This window comes from Balaenoptera acutorostrata, chromosome 19 (assembly GCF_949987535.1).
Source record: "Balaenoptera acutorostrata chromosome 19, mBalAcu1.1, whole genome shotgun sequence".
NCBI classification, from domain to species: domain Eukaryota; kingdom Metazoa; phylum Chordata; class Mammalia; order Artiodactyla; family Balaenopteridae; genus Balaenoptera; species Balaenoptera acutorostrata.
This window is the reverse complement of record NC_080082.1, coordinates 29,756,308-29,771,928: the sequence shown is the minus strand read 5'-3', so window position 1 is coordinate 29,771,928 and position 15,621 is coordinate 29,756,308. Positions and strand designations below refer to the sequence as shown.

Here is a 15,621-nt window from a genome sequence, read left to right as displayed (position 1 = left end):
ACCCTTTTTCTTATGTATGAGAAATTTCACACTAAATTTTAAATGCTGTGTGTGCGTGCATATTTCTGGGAGAGTCCACATTCATCGGATTATCTAAGGAGTGTCTGGTCTTCTAACAGAGTACACCCGGGCGTGAAGGTTTCTGTGGTCCCATCCTGCTCTGATATTCATTCCCATGATGGACAGAGGCCTTGTGTCAGCCTGATTATGGCTCATCCTGGTCAGCTGACCTCAACCCCCCTCTGCCTCGGAGCAGGACATGAACCAGGTGTGAGTCCTCTGTCCCCATAACTCACGTGACCACCTCAGGCCAAAGGAGGTATGTGGTGGCTCATGCAGAAGAGGGAGGTCCTCCTCTCCTCCCAGGAGACTGAGTTCCTTTGCCTCGAACATCTCCTTTCCTTTCTCCTTCCGCAGTTCCACTCCTGACATAACTTCTGTCTGTCTTTCTTCTTCCTACTGTCCCTCCCCATCTTGCTGATGGACTTGGCCCTCACCAGAAAGCCCGAAAGCAGCAGAGCAGGAGTCAGGACCCAGGGTGCTGACTCCCAGCCCTGTGCTTTTTCTGCCACCCCACATGCCAGTGCCTCTGTCCATCCCTTAGAGGGTCACGAGGCTTGGCCGGGCTTGTGTTGGCAAATCCACAAAAGGATGGTTTACTCATTCATCCATCTCACCCGTGGAAGGGCTTCAGATTCTATTCTGAATGAGATGGGAGCCATTGGAGAGAGGGAGGAATAGGATCTGAACTCGCTTCCATAAGGTCTTCCTGGTGGCTGTGTAGAGCTTAAACTTCAGGGGGCAAAGGGAGAAGTGAGGGAGGCCATTCAGAGGCTGCCACAGTAATCCAGGTGAGGGATGACATAGCCTGGAACAGGGTGGTGACCTTGGAGGTGTGGAGGTGGGATCTGATTTGGAGCCAACAGAGTTTGCAGTAGGATTGGTTGTGGGAACGTGAGAAAGAGGACTCCAAGGTTTTTGGCCTCTGAGGATCTACAAAGACAAATATGCCATCACCTGGAGTGAGGGAGATGAGGAGAAGCAGGTGTGCATGCAGCTCAGCAAGGGGACATCAAGAATTCTATCTTGGACATGGGAGTTCCAGGTGCCATTTATTACTCGTGTGGAGATGTTGGTCTGCATTTAGATCCAGGCAGGGGATGTAAATGGTTGTATCCATCGTCAATGATGGATAGACGCTCTTTAATGCCAGCGCCTGGATGTGGTCCCAGGTGGGGTAGGAGCTCCATAGAGAAGAGTCTAAGGACTGAGTCCCATCTGGGTAGGTTGGAAGCCTCAAGGACACCTGGGGGACTTTAGTGGGAGGTGTCCTGAAGGAGACTGATTTCAACTCCTAGGGGTCTTTTACTGAGGACACTTTTTTGCTATTTGTAAATGCAGTTTAACCTATACCAATGACCAATGACCCAGGGCAGGTCAGTGGCAAGGACATCAGTCTAATGCCCCTGATCAAACGATGAAAAAAAAAGAAACAGAAAGAAAGAAAGAGAGAGAGAGAGAGAGGGAGGGAGGAAGGGAAGGAAGGTGGGAAGGAAGGAACGAAGGAGGAAAGAAGAAAGGGAGGAAATGTACAGGCGAACCTCTCCTCCTCTCTGGCCTTATTTTCCTCATCAGTGCAATGGAGGTGCAGGCTCTGATAGTATCCTCAGGACACTTCCAGGACCGAGCCACTTGGATTCCAAATAACCTCCAGACCAGCCTTTGTGTGTCAGGGTCTTGGTGTCTGCAGGGAGATGGCCAGAGCTGGGCTGACAGCACCAGCCATCACCTTGTGCCCATGGCCTGTGTCACCAAGTGCCGTGGTAAGTGGAAGTGACGCCTCCCCAGGGATCCCGTTAGCGCTGATAATGCTCCAGCCGCCTGCCCACCCACTTGCCCTCAGGCCACCTGGAGGGGCAGGAGGCAGGGCACAGAGAGAAGCCACATGGCCCCATGGCTCTTGGAACTGAGGGGCAGGGAGTCTGGGCCAGAGATGGAGAGAGATGCCTTCCCCTTCAGCACAGCCGCGGGCTGGTATCCTCACTGCTGTCCTCCAGAAGTCTCTGAAACCACAAAGTGGAACCCTCAGGACTTGCTGGCGGCCCCTCCAGTGATGTGCATGTATGGGGGGGGGGGTGTCTCCTTCCATCTCTGTAGCGAACACTTCCACTGCCTCACCAACACCACTCGTCATCCACTATTCCTGCCAATGCAGACCTGACCCACCAGCTTCCTACTGCCCGTACCTGGGACTCTGATGGGAGCCTTTTTCTGGCAACAGGAGGTCGCTCAGCCCACACACCAGACAGGCTGGGAATGCTGGGAAGTTAGCACCCTTCCAGGGAAGGCTGAAGGGAGCAGCCTTCATGGATAAATACTCCAGCTTCCTTGCCCGGGGATGGGACAACTCCGAGGGAATGCTGTCTCCCAGAAGTTCCCAGCAGGACTGACCAACAGCTGCCCACAGCCGTAACTGCTTTTTTTTTTTTTTAACATATTTATTGGAGTATAATTGCTCTACAATGGTGTGTTAGTTTCTGCTTTATAACAAGGTGAATCAGCCATACATATACATATATGCCCATATCTCCTCCCTCTTGCGTCTCCTTCCCACCCTCCTTATCCCATCCCTCTAGGTGGTCACAAAGCACCGAGCTGATCTCCCTGTGCTATGTGGCTGCTTCCCACTAGCTATCGATTTTACATTTGGTAGTAACTGCTTTTTAACATCCCCTCTGTTGGGTTCCTTCCCTTTCTTACCTCCCCCCTCCTCTATCAGTGCTTCCCGTATCCCCTCCTAAATAAACTTCTTGAATTCAATTCTTTGTTTCAGGTTCTGTTTCTGGAAGAATCCAACAGAAAAAACCCCAGCCAAAGACACCAAACCCAACCAACAATTGAGATCTCTCCTAGTTCTGTTGTGTACACATTTCTGGAGTGCAAGCTATGTAACAGGATATATCAGGTACTGTCCTTGTCCCTAGTAGGGAAGTCACACAGATAAAGTACTAGGCAAAAATACAAAGCAATATAAAGGAGGAGTTTACTCTCTTGTGGGAGGTGGTTATCGGGGAAGGCTTTACAGTGGAGGTGACATCTGAGGTTTTAAAGGATGAATAGGAGTTCTCCAGGTAGACAAGAGGAAGATGGACAGCCTACTTAAAAATCCAGAAGTGTAAAAAGGCACAAGGTGTTCAAGGACCCATTAATAGTTGAGTATCTCTCATGTTGCTGGAGAATAAAGCACATTTTGGAGATGGTAAAGGAATTTTAAGAAGAATGAGGAGAGAATTGGAATAGCAGGAGATGTGGTTAAATAGGCAGGCAGAATCTTGCCTGTACAGCTGAAGGTGTTTTGATATTATCTTGGAAAGATCGGAAGATTTTAAGAAATTATCTTTTTTCTGATTGCATAAGTATCAAATGCTCATTGTAGAAAAGTTGTCAGATAAAGAGAAGTATAAAGAAGAAAATAAAATTACCTCAAATCCAGGGTTAATTAAATCACGTTGATGTGTTGTTGTCTCTCAGAGGAGTTTTATGCAGAAGAGTGAGGTGATCAGATGAGTTTTAGAAAAGGCTCTGGCAGCTGGTGAATATCATGTGGCTGGAAAGATACTGGACACGGGGTGACCGGCGAGGAGGCTGCTGCAGTGGAAGGCGATGGGTGGGGACCCTCTGTGGGGATGCTGCAGCAGTGGGAATGGGGCTTCGTAGCAGGTTTAAAGGTGGGATTCTCAGGACCAGTTGGATGGGACATGGGGTAGAAAACAGGAGGGGAACATGACTCCCAGAGAGATTCTGAGTGTCTCCATCCATAAGCTGGTGGAGGAGACACAGGCTGGGAGCCAGGAGACCTGGGTTCTCATTTCAACTCTGTCACTTCCAACCTGTGAGACTTCACAGCCACAGTTTCCTGACCCCCAGAATGGAAAGATGATTCCATTCCTGCTTTCCTCACAGGCTTATCAAAATGGTCCATGGGTCAGAGGAGATGAACGTCCTTGATGGGCGTGGTCCCAGGCTTTCCTCCTGAAACCTCCTCCTTTCTCTGACCATCGGCCTCCAGAAGGCCAAGGCTGACCCACCACCCCACTATTTTTCCTTTTCTCTTCTCTCTGCATCCTTCACAGAGGACATCTGTCATGCTGGTCGCCCTGATGAAAATGCTCTAAACACCCTCATACACCACCATTAATTCATTCACCTTACATAACTGATGCCCTAGTATGTTCCAGATATTAGGAATATGGTAGTGTATAGGACAGCCAAGGTCCCTGCCCTCATGGAGCTCATAAGCCACCAAGAGGAGACATATAATAGATAAACAAATTTTAAAATTTGGATAGTGATGTAATGAAAGGAATAAAACAGGATGATAGGGTGATGTGATAGAGAGTGGGCATACACTTTCAATTTGAGTGGTCAGGAAGGGACCACCAAACTGAGACCTGAACAACTCAGGCAGAGGAAACAGCAAGTGTAAAGGTCCTGAGGTGGGTTTGAGCTTGAAATGTTTAAACAAAAGAAAGGTCGGTGTGCCTGGGCTTATTCAAACTCCTACCTATCCTGCTTAAGTGTTGTCACCTCTGTGAGGCCTTCTTGGATCACCACCCCGCCCCTTACTCGCTAATTCAGCTGCGCCCAATTTCCACACCCTTGTGGTCACAACTAATTCTGACCACGCTGATTTGTGATCAACTCTTTACACACTGGACTGAGAGCTCCTTGAAGCCAGGGACTATCTCCATAGCTCCACCAGCCAGCACGCTTCAGGCATATAGCAGGTGATCAGCATCTACCGATGAATGAATAAATTAACCAATAGGTAAACGAATGAATGAATATCAGGTCCAAATGGCTCACTCCTTTACTTGTTTAAGCGTCGCCTTCCCAAATTCCCTGGTCACACTGCAACTGCACCCTCCCCCCACACAGCACTCCCTATCCCCTCATAGTACAGATCACCTTCTGATATACTATATAATAATGTGTTTACTTGTTATGTTTCTTGTTTTCCCCTGACTCCCCCTGACAGATTGTAAACACCATCATGTCAGGGATTTTTTTTTTTTTAAAGGGATTTTTGACTGAGTTGTCCACTAATGTATCTCAAGAGCCTAGAACAGTGCCTGGCACATAAAAGGCATATGTAGGAACACGTGAGCAAAGGGGTGCATGAATGGGTGAATAAATGAATGAATAGCGACTCTAAGCCTCATACAACAGGGGTCACAACCTCAAATCCCTTGCTAGCCTGCCCATAACAAACAGATGAAGGAGTAAGTGCCCAGTTGTGACCTTTCAATTCGAGCCAGCTAAACAAAACCCACCCAATGGCCTGCAGGCCCTCAGTGTGCCTTCCTAGGCATTGAACAGAATATTCCCATTTTGTTGGTGGAGAAACTCCGGCCAGGTAGTTTAAGTGGCCTGCGGCGGATGACAGAGCTGGTACTGAACCGTCATTGATCTCCCCAGTCCTTTCCCCGTCCCCTCTCAAACGCGACTCAGATCCTAGTTCTGAGAATCTCGCTCTCTTCCCGTAGTCAGAGGTCAGAGCCTGGTGCCCCCAGGAGCTGAGTCTGGTGTCCCAGTGCGTGCTGGAACGGGAATGGGCGCCCGGATCCCGTGAGTCGCCGGGAGCGGGACTCCCGCCGTCCCCCGAGCCCGCGCCGCGCTCCCGCCCCTGCCCATCCCCGGCCGCGCTGTCAGTCTCCATTAGCGCTAACAGGCTCCAGACAGAGCGGGCCCGGCGCTGGGTTAATGCAATCGGCGCGTTACCTGGGGCGCAGGCTACATTACCAGCCCGGCCCCCACCCGGCACGGTCAGAACCAGCCAGCCTGCGCCCCGCCGGCCGCCCCGCGCTTTCAGCGCTCCTCGGGCCGCGCCCGAGCGCCACGCGGCGGAGCCCAGCCCCAGCCCGCGCCCCACAGCCTGGCGAGCCGAGGCGAGGCGAGGCGGGTCCGGAGCAGGCAAGGCAGGGCGCACGGCAGCAGGGATCCCGTCGCCGCGGAACACGTGAGTGCGCCCTGCGCGCGGAACCGAGCTAGGTGTGCCGGGGAGGCCCAGGTTGGGATGCGCAGAGCTAGGGTGCCAGCGAGTTTGAAGTGCAGAGGTAATAAGTGTCCGGGGAGACTCCTGGGGCTCTCGGACGTGGCTCAGACCCGAGCCGAGGGTAGGGGGCAGCCAGCTGCCCCCGGCCGGGTCACCGCACTGGGAAACCTCTGCCTGGACGTGTCCAAACTCCGCCGTTTGGGGACAAGAGAGAGCGGGTGAATGAGGGAAGAGCTGCGGGGTGCCTAGCAGGATCCCTAGGGCGGCAGGGGCGGTCTCCACCTCGAAGTGCCGTGCGTGTCGGGCGCCCCACTACCCTGCTTCCAAATTTTTCCAACAGACGCGCGCCCTTTTCTAGGAACCTTGCGTCCGCTCAGCGCGCGCCGACCACAGTATCCCAACGCTCCCGGGAGGCCTTGGGAGGCGCAGGCAGGGTGGAAGGGCCCAGTGACCGCGTCTTTTCCTTTGATTCCAGCAGAGCCTCGGCGTGGTCCCAGTATCACCGACTCCCCTCTCGCCAGCCGCACCCATGCTTCTGGCGCGGATGAACCCGCAGGTGCAGCCTGAGAACAGCGGGGCGGGCCCGGGGTCGGAGCAGCCCCAGCGGAAGCGCAAAGCTGCAGAACTCTTGGTGGTGAAAGAGCGCAACGGCGTCCAGTGCCTCCTGGCGTCCCGCGACGGCGACGAGCAGCCCCGGGAAACCTGGGGCAAGAAAATCGACTTCCTGCTGTCGGTGGTCGGCTTCGCCGTAGACCTGGCCAACGTGTGGCGCTTCCCCTATCTCTGCTACAAGAACGGCGGAGGTGAGCCCCCTGACGGGCTGGGGGTTTGTACTTGGGAGGCTACCTAAAGTCCACAGCGGTGGCCGGGAGAGGAGCTGGGATACACACGGGAGGAGAAGAGGAGGCAGAAGGGCAAGTCTGGGACGCAGGAACGGACTGGATAGGGCTCACGGAAAAAGGAGTCCCCTGTGGAACAGGGAAATCGAGGCATGACTTTGGACAGTGATAGGCGCATGCGTGGGCTCACGGAAAAAAGGAGTCCCCTGTGGAACAGGGAAATCGAGGCATGACTTTGGACAGTGATAGGCGCATGCGTGGAAGGACCAGGTTGGGTGAGGAACTCTGACCTTTTGATGGTCCGCAGGAAGGGAGGTGGAGATCTGGAGAGCTCTTGACTGGGCGCCAAAAGTGCCCACGGTGACCCTAACTCCAGCACTCCAAGTTTGATAAAGGACTTGGGAACCCTGAAGACACTTGGGAGGCACTGCTCCCTTGGGGACGGAAACCCTGGAACAGAGACGCATAAAGAGAAGCTAGTGGCAGAGAGAACTCCACTCTCAGGTTGGTGGTCCTTTGGCTGGAGGGACCAGAGCACAGAGCCTAGGCGGGATTGCATCAGTGGGTACCAAGAACCGGCCTGGTCCTTGAGACAGGAGGCCTGGGTGATTGGGATGAAGCCTCTACCTCCCGGGGTCCTGGCCACGTTGCAGGGTGGAGTGGGAGGAGGGCCTGGAGGAGACCCTAGTCCAGCAACCAGGCTCTCTCCCCCTCCCCCTGCTGGGTGACCAATTACTGTCTGCCCTGGGATGAGAGCCTAGAAATCAACTGTAGCCTACTCAGGGGGCAGAGTCCTGGGGGAAGCAGCCCAGGGGGCAGGATACTGGGGCCTAAAGCCCGAACTCCTTCCTGAGAGCTTTTGCCCAAACCACCTCAGACCTGCCCCCTTTGCTGGAATGAGCTCAGGAGTACCCTGTAGAGAGCCTGGGAAAATGACCCAGAGGAAGAAGTCGGCAAAGGGGGGGCCACCAGCAACCGAAACACTTTTCTATCCACTGGGCCATCTGCCTGGCAGGGGCTCTGGCTCAGGACTCCAGGGGGTCAGAGGGAGGTAGGGTGAGCGTTTGGAGTTGGAGGGAAAGCTCATGACCTTGTTCCATAGGGTCTGGGACCCTGCTGATTGCTTCAGTGTATACTCTGGACCCTTGCTTTGGGTGAGGAATGGAAAACAGATGATCCAGAGGTGAAACTTTTCCTCGTTTGACTGCTGCAGCTTCTCAAGAGTTTCTGGTCAGGTTTAAGCATTCTGGCTCTTTGGACTCAAGGAGGGAGGAAATGCAGATTCTCTGTATTTTTAGCAGACAGGGAGATGAGGAATGAAGGACAGACTAAGAGAACCTAGGACACTCTGTCTAGCATTTCCTCCATGACTGTCCGAGGCTGCGTGTCCCTAGACAGCAGAAGGTTCTATCATTAATCTGCAATATTTATTGGGTTCCTCTTGGCATGAGGTACAGTGCTAGGCTCTGCAGGGGTCACCTAGATGTATTAACCACCACTTCTGCCTGCCAGGAGCTCTAGTCATCTAAGGGCTTCATTGTCATGCGCTACACATCATTTCCATTGTTATAAGTATTTGTTGAAACTAAAAGCACCCCAGATGGCCAATTGAACACATCAGCTAGATGGATATTCTGGGGCTTTCACTGACACTGTCCGCTCACTTGGCCACCGCCACCAACTGAGAGTGCCTGCTGTATGCAAGGTAGTCTGTACTAGGCGCCCAGGGCACCAAACACAGCACATTTGTCACACGTTCCAATTTTTAGGTGAAGTTGGCCAGAAGCTCCCTCTCCTAGGCTTGCTAGCCCTGCACATCACCCATCCTGAGTTGTTGAGTGATTTGTCTCTTTGTGGGTCTGTCTTCCAAACAGACTGGGGCACATTGAGCGCAGAGACTGTGGCTTTTTCATGCCTGTATTTCTAATGCCCAAGATAAGGGCTAGATCCTGGCAATGTGGTAGCAGGTGCCCGACAAACTTCTGTTGAATGAAAAAAATGAATGAAATGGTTCAAGCCCTCAGAGACCTAATGCCTACCCAGGAACAGCAGAACCCCCGCCTCCACCGGCAGGAACTAACAAAGTGAGGCAGCCTGTGCTGGTGGGAGGCGGGGTCGGCACCTAGAGATCAGAAGCCCTGGCTGTGGAGTCCTGGGTCCCAGCTTCTAGCTGTGTGACATTGGGCAACTCTCCAAGCCTCCGTTTCCTCATCTGTCAAATGGAAACAATGGTGTTCAACTCAGAGGGTTGTTGTGAGGACTCAACGTGATAATGCTGTGGAGGGCCTGGCATGAAGTACGGCCTTAGTAAAGATAGCTGCCGCCTCTTATTCACATCCTTGGGATGATGCATGAGATGGATGGGAGAGGTGTCGTGCTCTAAAGGCCTGAGTAGAGGCTGCTTAGGAAAGACTCGGAGGAAGTGAGCTGTGTGGTTGGAACTCAGCTCCTTGGGACGGATGGAGCACGGACAAGCCTGGGGAAGGGAGCAGGTCTACTAGTTGTGCAAGAATGCAGGAGGGATCGTCTCTGAGATTAGGAGTGCAGACTGGCTGAAGGGCAAGCCAGGAGAGATAAGGGTGGAGAGGCAAGTTGGGGCCAGGCTATGGAGACCTTGGCTGGCAGGCTACGGGGTGGGGAAGTTATACGAGTGAATTTCCATTTCTGCCTAGGATGTCTATGTCTGGCACAATGGAGCGGTGCAGCCCCACATCTCAGAGTCTGAGGCAGCTCCTGTTCTAACTTACTCCGCACCCCTCCAGGGGATGCTTGGCTGGCCTCTTCTGGGCTTTGTCTCTGCTGAGACCTCCTGGCTGCTCCTTGTGGATCAATTCTCATCCAGCAAGTATAAAGTCAGCCCTAGAGATGGGCAAGCAGGTTGGCAGGTGGATATCCTGTAATTCTAGAAGCAGCCAAAAGACCCAAGTTCAAATCCCATCTCTGTCACTCTCTCTGAGCTCAAGTTCCCCGCTACAGCTAGAGGTGAGCTTGGATGACCCCCAAGATCCGTCCCTCTCCAATGCCTGGCTCAGCACTGCACCCAAGCCAGGACTCACGCACCCTGTTATTTAACAGGCTGTGTTCTCTTCTGGTGCCAGTATTAACATGGTAACCTCCAAGTCCAGCTGTTCATGCTGGCCCAGACTGGAGGATGTTTTGAAATGATAAAGGTGCCAATAGTTTAGGCCCCTGGCTAATATTTTTTGAATGAATTACGGAGAAATATCAGCCTGTCCGAACATCTTCCCATAAGCCAGCTGCTGGTTTGCACGGGGGCTAGTGGCTTCCTTCCAGCTGGGAAAGCCACTCTTGGAAATTCCAAGGCTTTGTTCAGAACCTTCTCAAACAGGGAGGCGGTGCCAGTGGGGCTCTTTCCAAGGTCCTCCGCTCCCGTGGTCTTGGGCCAGGCCTGTGTTGGTCCCCAGGGAGGAGTGGACAGATCCATCGAGTCCCCGTGTCTGTCTCCTTGCCATGGAAGAGGCCACTCTGAATTATCCTTTGTAAATGACAGCTTCTGTTTGAGATGTGTCCGGCTGACAGCTCCGAGCCGTCAGAGGTGTCCTTTAGGTTCAGACAGACCTGAGTTTGAATCTGAGCCTGACATTTCCCAGAAGTGTGGCCTCGGACAAGGCACTCGTCCTCTTTGGACCTCAGTTTCCTTGTGCAGAAAAGGAAGGAGACTGCCTCTTCCCACAGGGTGATATAACATTAGATATAATATAAGCAAAGTACTTACAACAGTGTCTGACAAGTAGTAGGGGCTCAATAAATGAAATTGTTGCTGTTACTTTTATTGTTCAATGATTTTTAACTGCTAGACCCAAGCTAGATACAGGAGTAGGGCAGGGTCCTGATTTTGGAGCAGATTTGATTCTAAGAGGAAGTTAGAAGGGATATAAGGCTGGAAAGTAGTCACACTTGGGCCTGGGATTTCTAACAGCCTAACCTTATCCCACTGTTTTTTCCCTACCTGGAAAATGGGGATTGACATTCCTATATGGGGTCCCATGAGATATGTAGTTCTGGGTCCCAAGTGGGGTTCCCTTCCTTCCTCAAGTGAGCTCAAGGTCTCAGGTACCCACAGACCTTTGGGAATCCTCTTGGCCAAAATATCTGGGGTTCTTGAGGTCAAGCGAGAGGTGGTGACGGGTACAAAAAGCAGGAGTTTGCAAACTCATCGCCCTGACGTTGGGCCTGGCTGCAGGGGGCCATCTACACCCTGAGCTTGCCAAGCCTGATGCCGATTGTTCAGCTCGGATGTACATGAGCCAGCCAGCTGGTATGGCCCTTCGGCTAACAGGTTTGCAGGAATGAGGCATTCATCAGGGGCTGGAGCTGAGACCATGATCTGGCATTACCAGCATGATTTGGCCCATTGCTCTGAGCTGACCAAAAAGATCTAGAGGGACTGTTTTCAACAAGGTGGGATTTCATAGGGATAAATGTCACATCCTGCCCTGTGGTCCCAAACCCAACTGCCTAAGTAAGGATTAGGCCACAGCACAAGTGGAGAAAGGCCCCGGGGCTTTCATTAGCTGCATCCTCTGTGTGAGTCACTGCCGGGATCCATTTATTTAACCAAAAAACCCACTTACTAAATGCCCGTCATATGCCAGGAATATAGAGATGAGCAAAAGGCAATCCCTGCCTTTAGGGAGCTCATAGTCTATTACAGATACTCTACGAGTTAATGTCATTTTCAATTCTGTTATTGGAGGTACTATATCCCAAATCAGGGAGGTGAGGTTCCACTCTGTTCTTTGTGAGTTATATTTCCTTCTCTAATATAGTTCTGACCATTCCAAACACCCTGTAATTTGTTCCTCTTAAAGAGACCAGGATGGAAGAGATGGGAGACCAGAATCTTCGAGGAGCTTCATTAGTAAGAATCAAGTCAGATCCTGCAAAGTTGACAGCTGAGGGAGAATTGTCACAGGAGGAGGGGTAGCCTCAACTCCACAGTTTCCCTGAATTTCACCCCCACTGACCTCCTTAGAGGAGCGGGGTTTAATCTACCAGAGGAGCAAGCATGTTTCCTCATTGGAACTGTCCTGCTCTCAGAGCTAGGGTCCAGAGATCAGCTGGAAGAACCCAAAGTGCAGATGAGGGAGCAACCCCTTGTGGGACCAGAAAAGCCGGTCCTCATCACTTGGTAGATCATTCTGTAGAATCCCCTCTTGGAATAGCAGGGGGCTTATGTAGAGGCGTGTATAGGTGCTGCTGCCTAGTCTCAGTAGCGTGCAGGGGATGGAGTGAAGAGGTACAAGACTCCACTTGGGCTGAGGTCCCCGGAACTCTGAGGCCAGTGGGCAGAGCCCCACAGTGGTCGCTGAGGGTCCTAAGGAGAAGGTCGGTCTTGGGGCAGAGAAGACACAAGTTGACACCACATGGCTCAGCTACCCTACCCATGGCAGAGAGTCTGTGTTGACAAACTTGAATAACCTGGGCGTGATTTATTATAGGAACAGGCATGGTTCCTTACAGAAATGGCCACTGGCAAAGACTCAGAAGGGGACCCTATGCCTGGGACCCAAAGGGCACAAAGGATTGCTTTGGAAAAGTCTGATTTGTTTTGTTCTGGAGGACAGAATGAAGGCAGTAGGTGGAGGCTGCAGGGAGAGGGATTTAGGAGAAGGGAGGAAGCAGAGCTGGCCAGACGGAGAGGTTGGGCTGCCAGGGTCAGCAAAGCCTCAGCTGACCATGGTGTCCTCTGAAGCTGGGATGGCCCTTCAGACTAGTCCTGAGTTGGGGTGAGGGGGCCAGGACTGTATGCCCCAGGGTCCATCAGTCATTGGATGCCAGCTGCCCTGGGAAGGGAATGTGGCCTTGGGCGAGGCAGCTGGCTTCAGCCGAGGCAATTCCCAAAGGGCTGCAGCCGAGGGCTGAGCAGTCCCAGCTGCGGGGGAACAGGTCCTTCATTCTTGAAGGAGAATCTGGGCCGTACCGCCGGAGCCCTTTTTGCTCATGGGGCTGGCTGTGACCTGAGGGAATCCTTGGATCTACTCCTCGTGGTCAGCAATCTTGTTTGGACACGAGGAGGAGTAACCAGCCTCACTTGGGATGGGGGCATGAGTTGCCCAAGCAACTTGCCTCAAAATCCTTCTGTGCTGGGAGCCTCTGTGCTGTGCTCTGCAGAGGACCCGGCCACCTTCAACCTCACGGGCGATCCCTTGCTTGTGGTTTCCAGTCTACAAAGCCGCATCCCAGCTGCTCTTACATGTGATGGCAGGACATGCTTCCCATTTACAGAGCACCTCAGTGCCAGGGACTTCACCTCCGTTATCTCTAACGGTCACAGCAAACCAGTGATGCAGGTATTATCCCCCCTTACAAAGGGGGAACCAAAGCTCAGAGAAGTCACATTGGCTCAAGGTCACAAAGCCATAAATAGCATGGTTGGGGGCCAGGATTGCCTCAGATCGAGGCAAGGGGGTAAGAGGAAAACTCCGTTTTTGTACACATTCTACAGTCTTTTGACACCAAATCTGTAGGGTTTTTCCTAACACCAACCCATCCTCCAACTTTGGGGTGCGTGTCCTACCGTTTAATTCTGACACTACCTGGAGTTAGTGCAGACCCCACAGGTTAGGGCTCAGTCTCACAAGAATTCTTTCACTTCCCATGCCAGTCACAAGGGTCAAGATGTCACCTGTGCTTCTGACCAACTGGCTATAATCAGGGGTTCCCATGACCCCCTCTGCAGGTTTGATAATTTGCTATAACAGCTCACAGAACTCAGAGAAACATTTGCCAGTTTGTTATAAAGGATATTATAAAGGGTACAGGTAAACAGCCAGGTGAAGAAGTACACAGAGGGTGAGGTATGGAAGGGTCCTGAGTGCAGGAGCGTCTGAGCCCGTGGAGATGGGGTGCGCCACCCTCCTAGTACGTGCATGTGCTCACCAGTGCGTCAGTCCGGAAGCTTTCCAAACCCCCTACGTTCGGGATATTTATGAAGGCTCCTCACAAAGGCATGATCGATATTAACTCAATCTCCAGCCCCTCTTCCTTCCCTGAAGGGTGGATGTGGGGCTGAAAGTCCTAAGCCTCTAATCATGGCTTGATCTTTCTGGGGACCAGCCCCCATCCAGAAGCCCACCAAGAGTGGCTTCAGTAGAACAAAAGACACTCCTATCACCCAGAAAATCCCCAGGGATTTAGGAGCTCTGCGTAAGATGCTCCTGTCACCCCCATCACTCAGGAAGCTGCAGGGGTTTTAGGAGTTCTGTGTCAAGAGTCCAGAGCAGAGACAGGGGGTCTGCCCTGGACCCTGTGCTTTGGAGAGCAGAGAGGGCCCTGTGCTCTTCTCTGCCCTCCTCTCCACCTCACCCAGGCCAGGGCTGAGAGGGCCTGCCCACCCAGAGCACTGATTCTAACCCCCATCAAACTCCAGGTACCTGGACTCCGGAATTCCCTGCCCAAACACTCCAACATCCACCCACCCCAGTCTACAAGGTCCTCTAACCTAGACCCTACTTCCCCAGCCTGGGCTGTGTTACAGGCCTGCACAGCCCCAGGCCCAAGGGGAAGCCAGAGGCCCCCTGTCTGCAGAGGCTGTGGACAGAGCTTAGACGTGTGGGCACAAGAGTCCACACGTACGTGCAAAAGGCCTCACACACTGCTGGTTGGAGCTGAGGTGGGGATGAAGCAGGGTGCGGCCTCCCCCCAGGCCTCCACACTCCAGCGCAAAGCTCCAAGAACTGGGGATTCCAGATTTGAACTTTATAATAGAACCATGCTGAGTTGTCAAGGTAGGATGATAGAGCAGGTTTGGTTCAACAGCTGTGGCCTGAGTTGTCACCTTTAAATATGTAGATATCGCAGGGTAAGTCTCCACGGGTGCTCTTGTCCCCATTTCTGCAAGTCAGGTGGGCCTGCTGCAGGCAGCCCTGTCTCTACTGAAATCTCACCTTCTTTTGCACCCTGATATCTATACCCTTGGGGTACTTGGGGAGCGGGGACAAATCTGGCTACCGTAGGCATTGACCAAGGTTTTCTTGGAATTCCGGTGAAAGCCACGGGCAGTGAGAACCCATAGCTGAGCTGCAGGCACCAGGCGAACCGTTCTGTGGGTTTTCACTTCTTAATGTATCAGGATGTGGCCAGTTTGAGGATCCTACCCTCCACCAACTGGGAAGCTGGTCCAGTGAGGTCTCAAGGGACCCTCCTGTCCCTCCTGCAGCCCCTCCCTGATCACAGTCTCTCCACCCCCCCCACCAGGCCTGGCCCGCACCTCCTCTTGCTGAGCCACCTCCCACAGGCATCCCGTCCCCTCCCCTGGGGTCCTCCTCACCCACCAGGGGTCTGCTCCAGCACTTCCCACTCTGAACTGAGTGACCACTGGCTTCCCTTTTCTGAGGACTTGGCATTTGCACAGAGGAGTCCAGAACCCCTCTCTGACCAGTAGGGTTCCTCTCTAATGCTGGGGCATCAGGCAGTGTGTGCCAGACAGATGCTTTTCTCACTGAATTTATCCGAAGGCCACGGGTCGGAGTCCCTTTCGCAGCTGACAGTCTTTTCTTCCTGTGTTCGTGTGAGTGTGTTGACGTGCAGAATCTGTGTGTACCTTTGCATGAAGACGTACAGGTGCGCATCTGTGTACGTGTGTGGATGTTGGAGACTCCTAGGAGCTGAGACCCTCAGGAGGTCTGCCCCTGTCAGCCCAGCCAGAGCATTCCAGAGCCAGGATTCTGGGCCTGTAGCTCCTTAGGTTCTCAGCTCTCTGGC

At 52.8% G+C, this 15,621-nt stretch overlaps 1 protein-coding gene across 1 annotated transcript in view; it reads left to right on the top strand.

Annotated features, from left to right (window-relative positions):
* Positions 1 to 6,584: 6,584 nt before the first annotated feature.
* Positions 6,585 to 15,621, top strand: part of SLC6A2 (solute carrier family 6 member 2) — a 37,697-nt gene continuing 28,660 nt past the window's right edge. The window contains exon 1 of the mRNA XM_007167592.2: positions 6,585 to 6,858. Coding sequence (XP_007167654.2) covers positions 6,585 to 6,858 — 274 coding nt within the window. The remainder of the gene's footprint in view (positions 6,859 to 15,621) is intronic.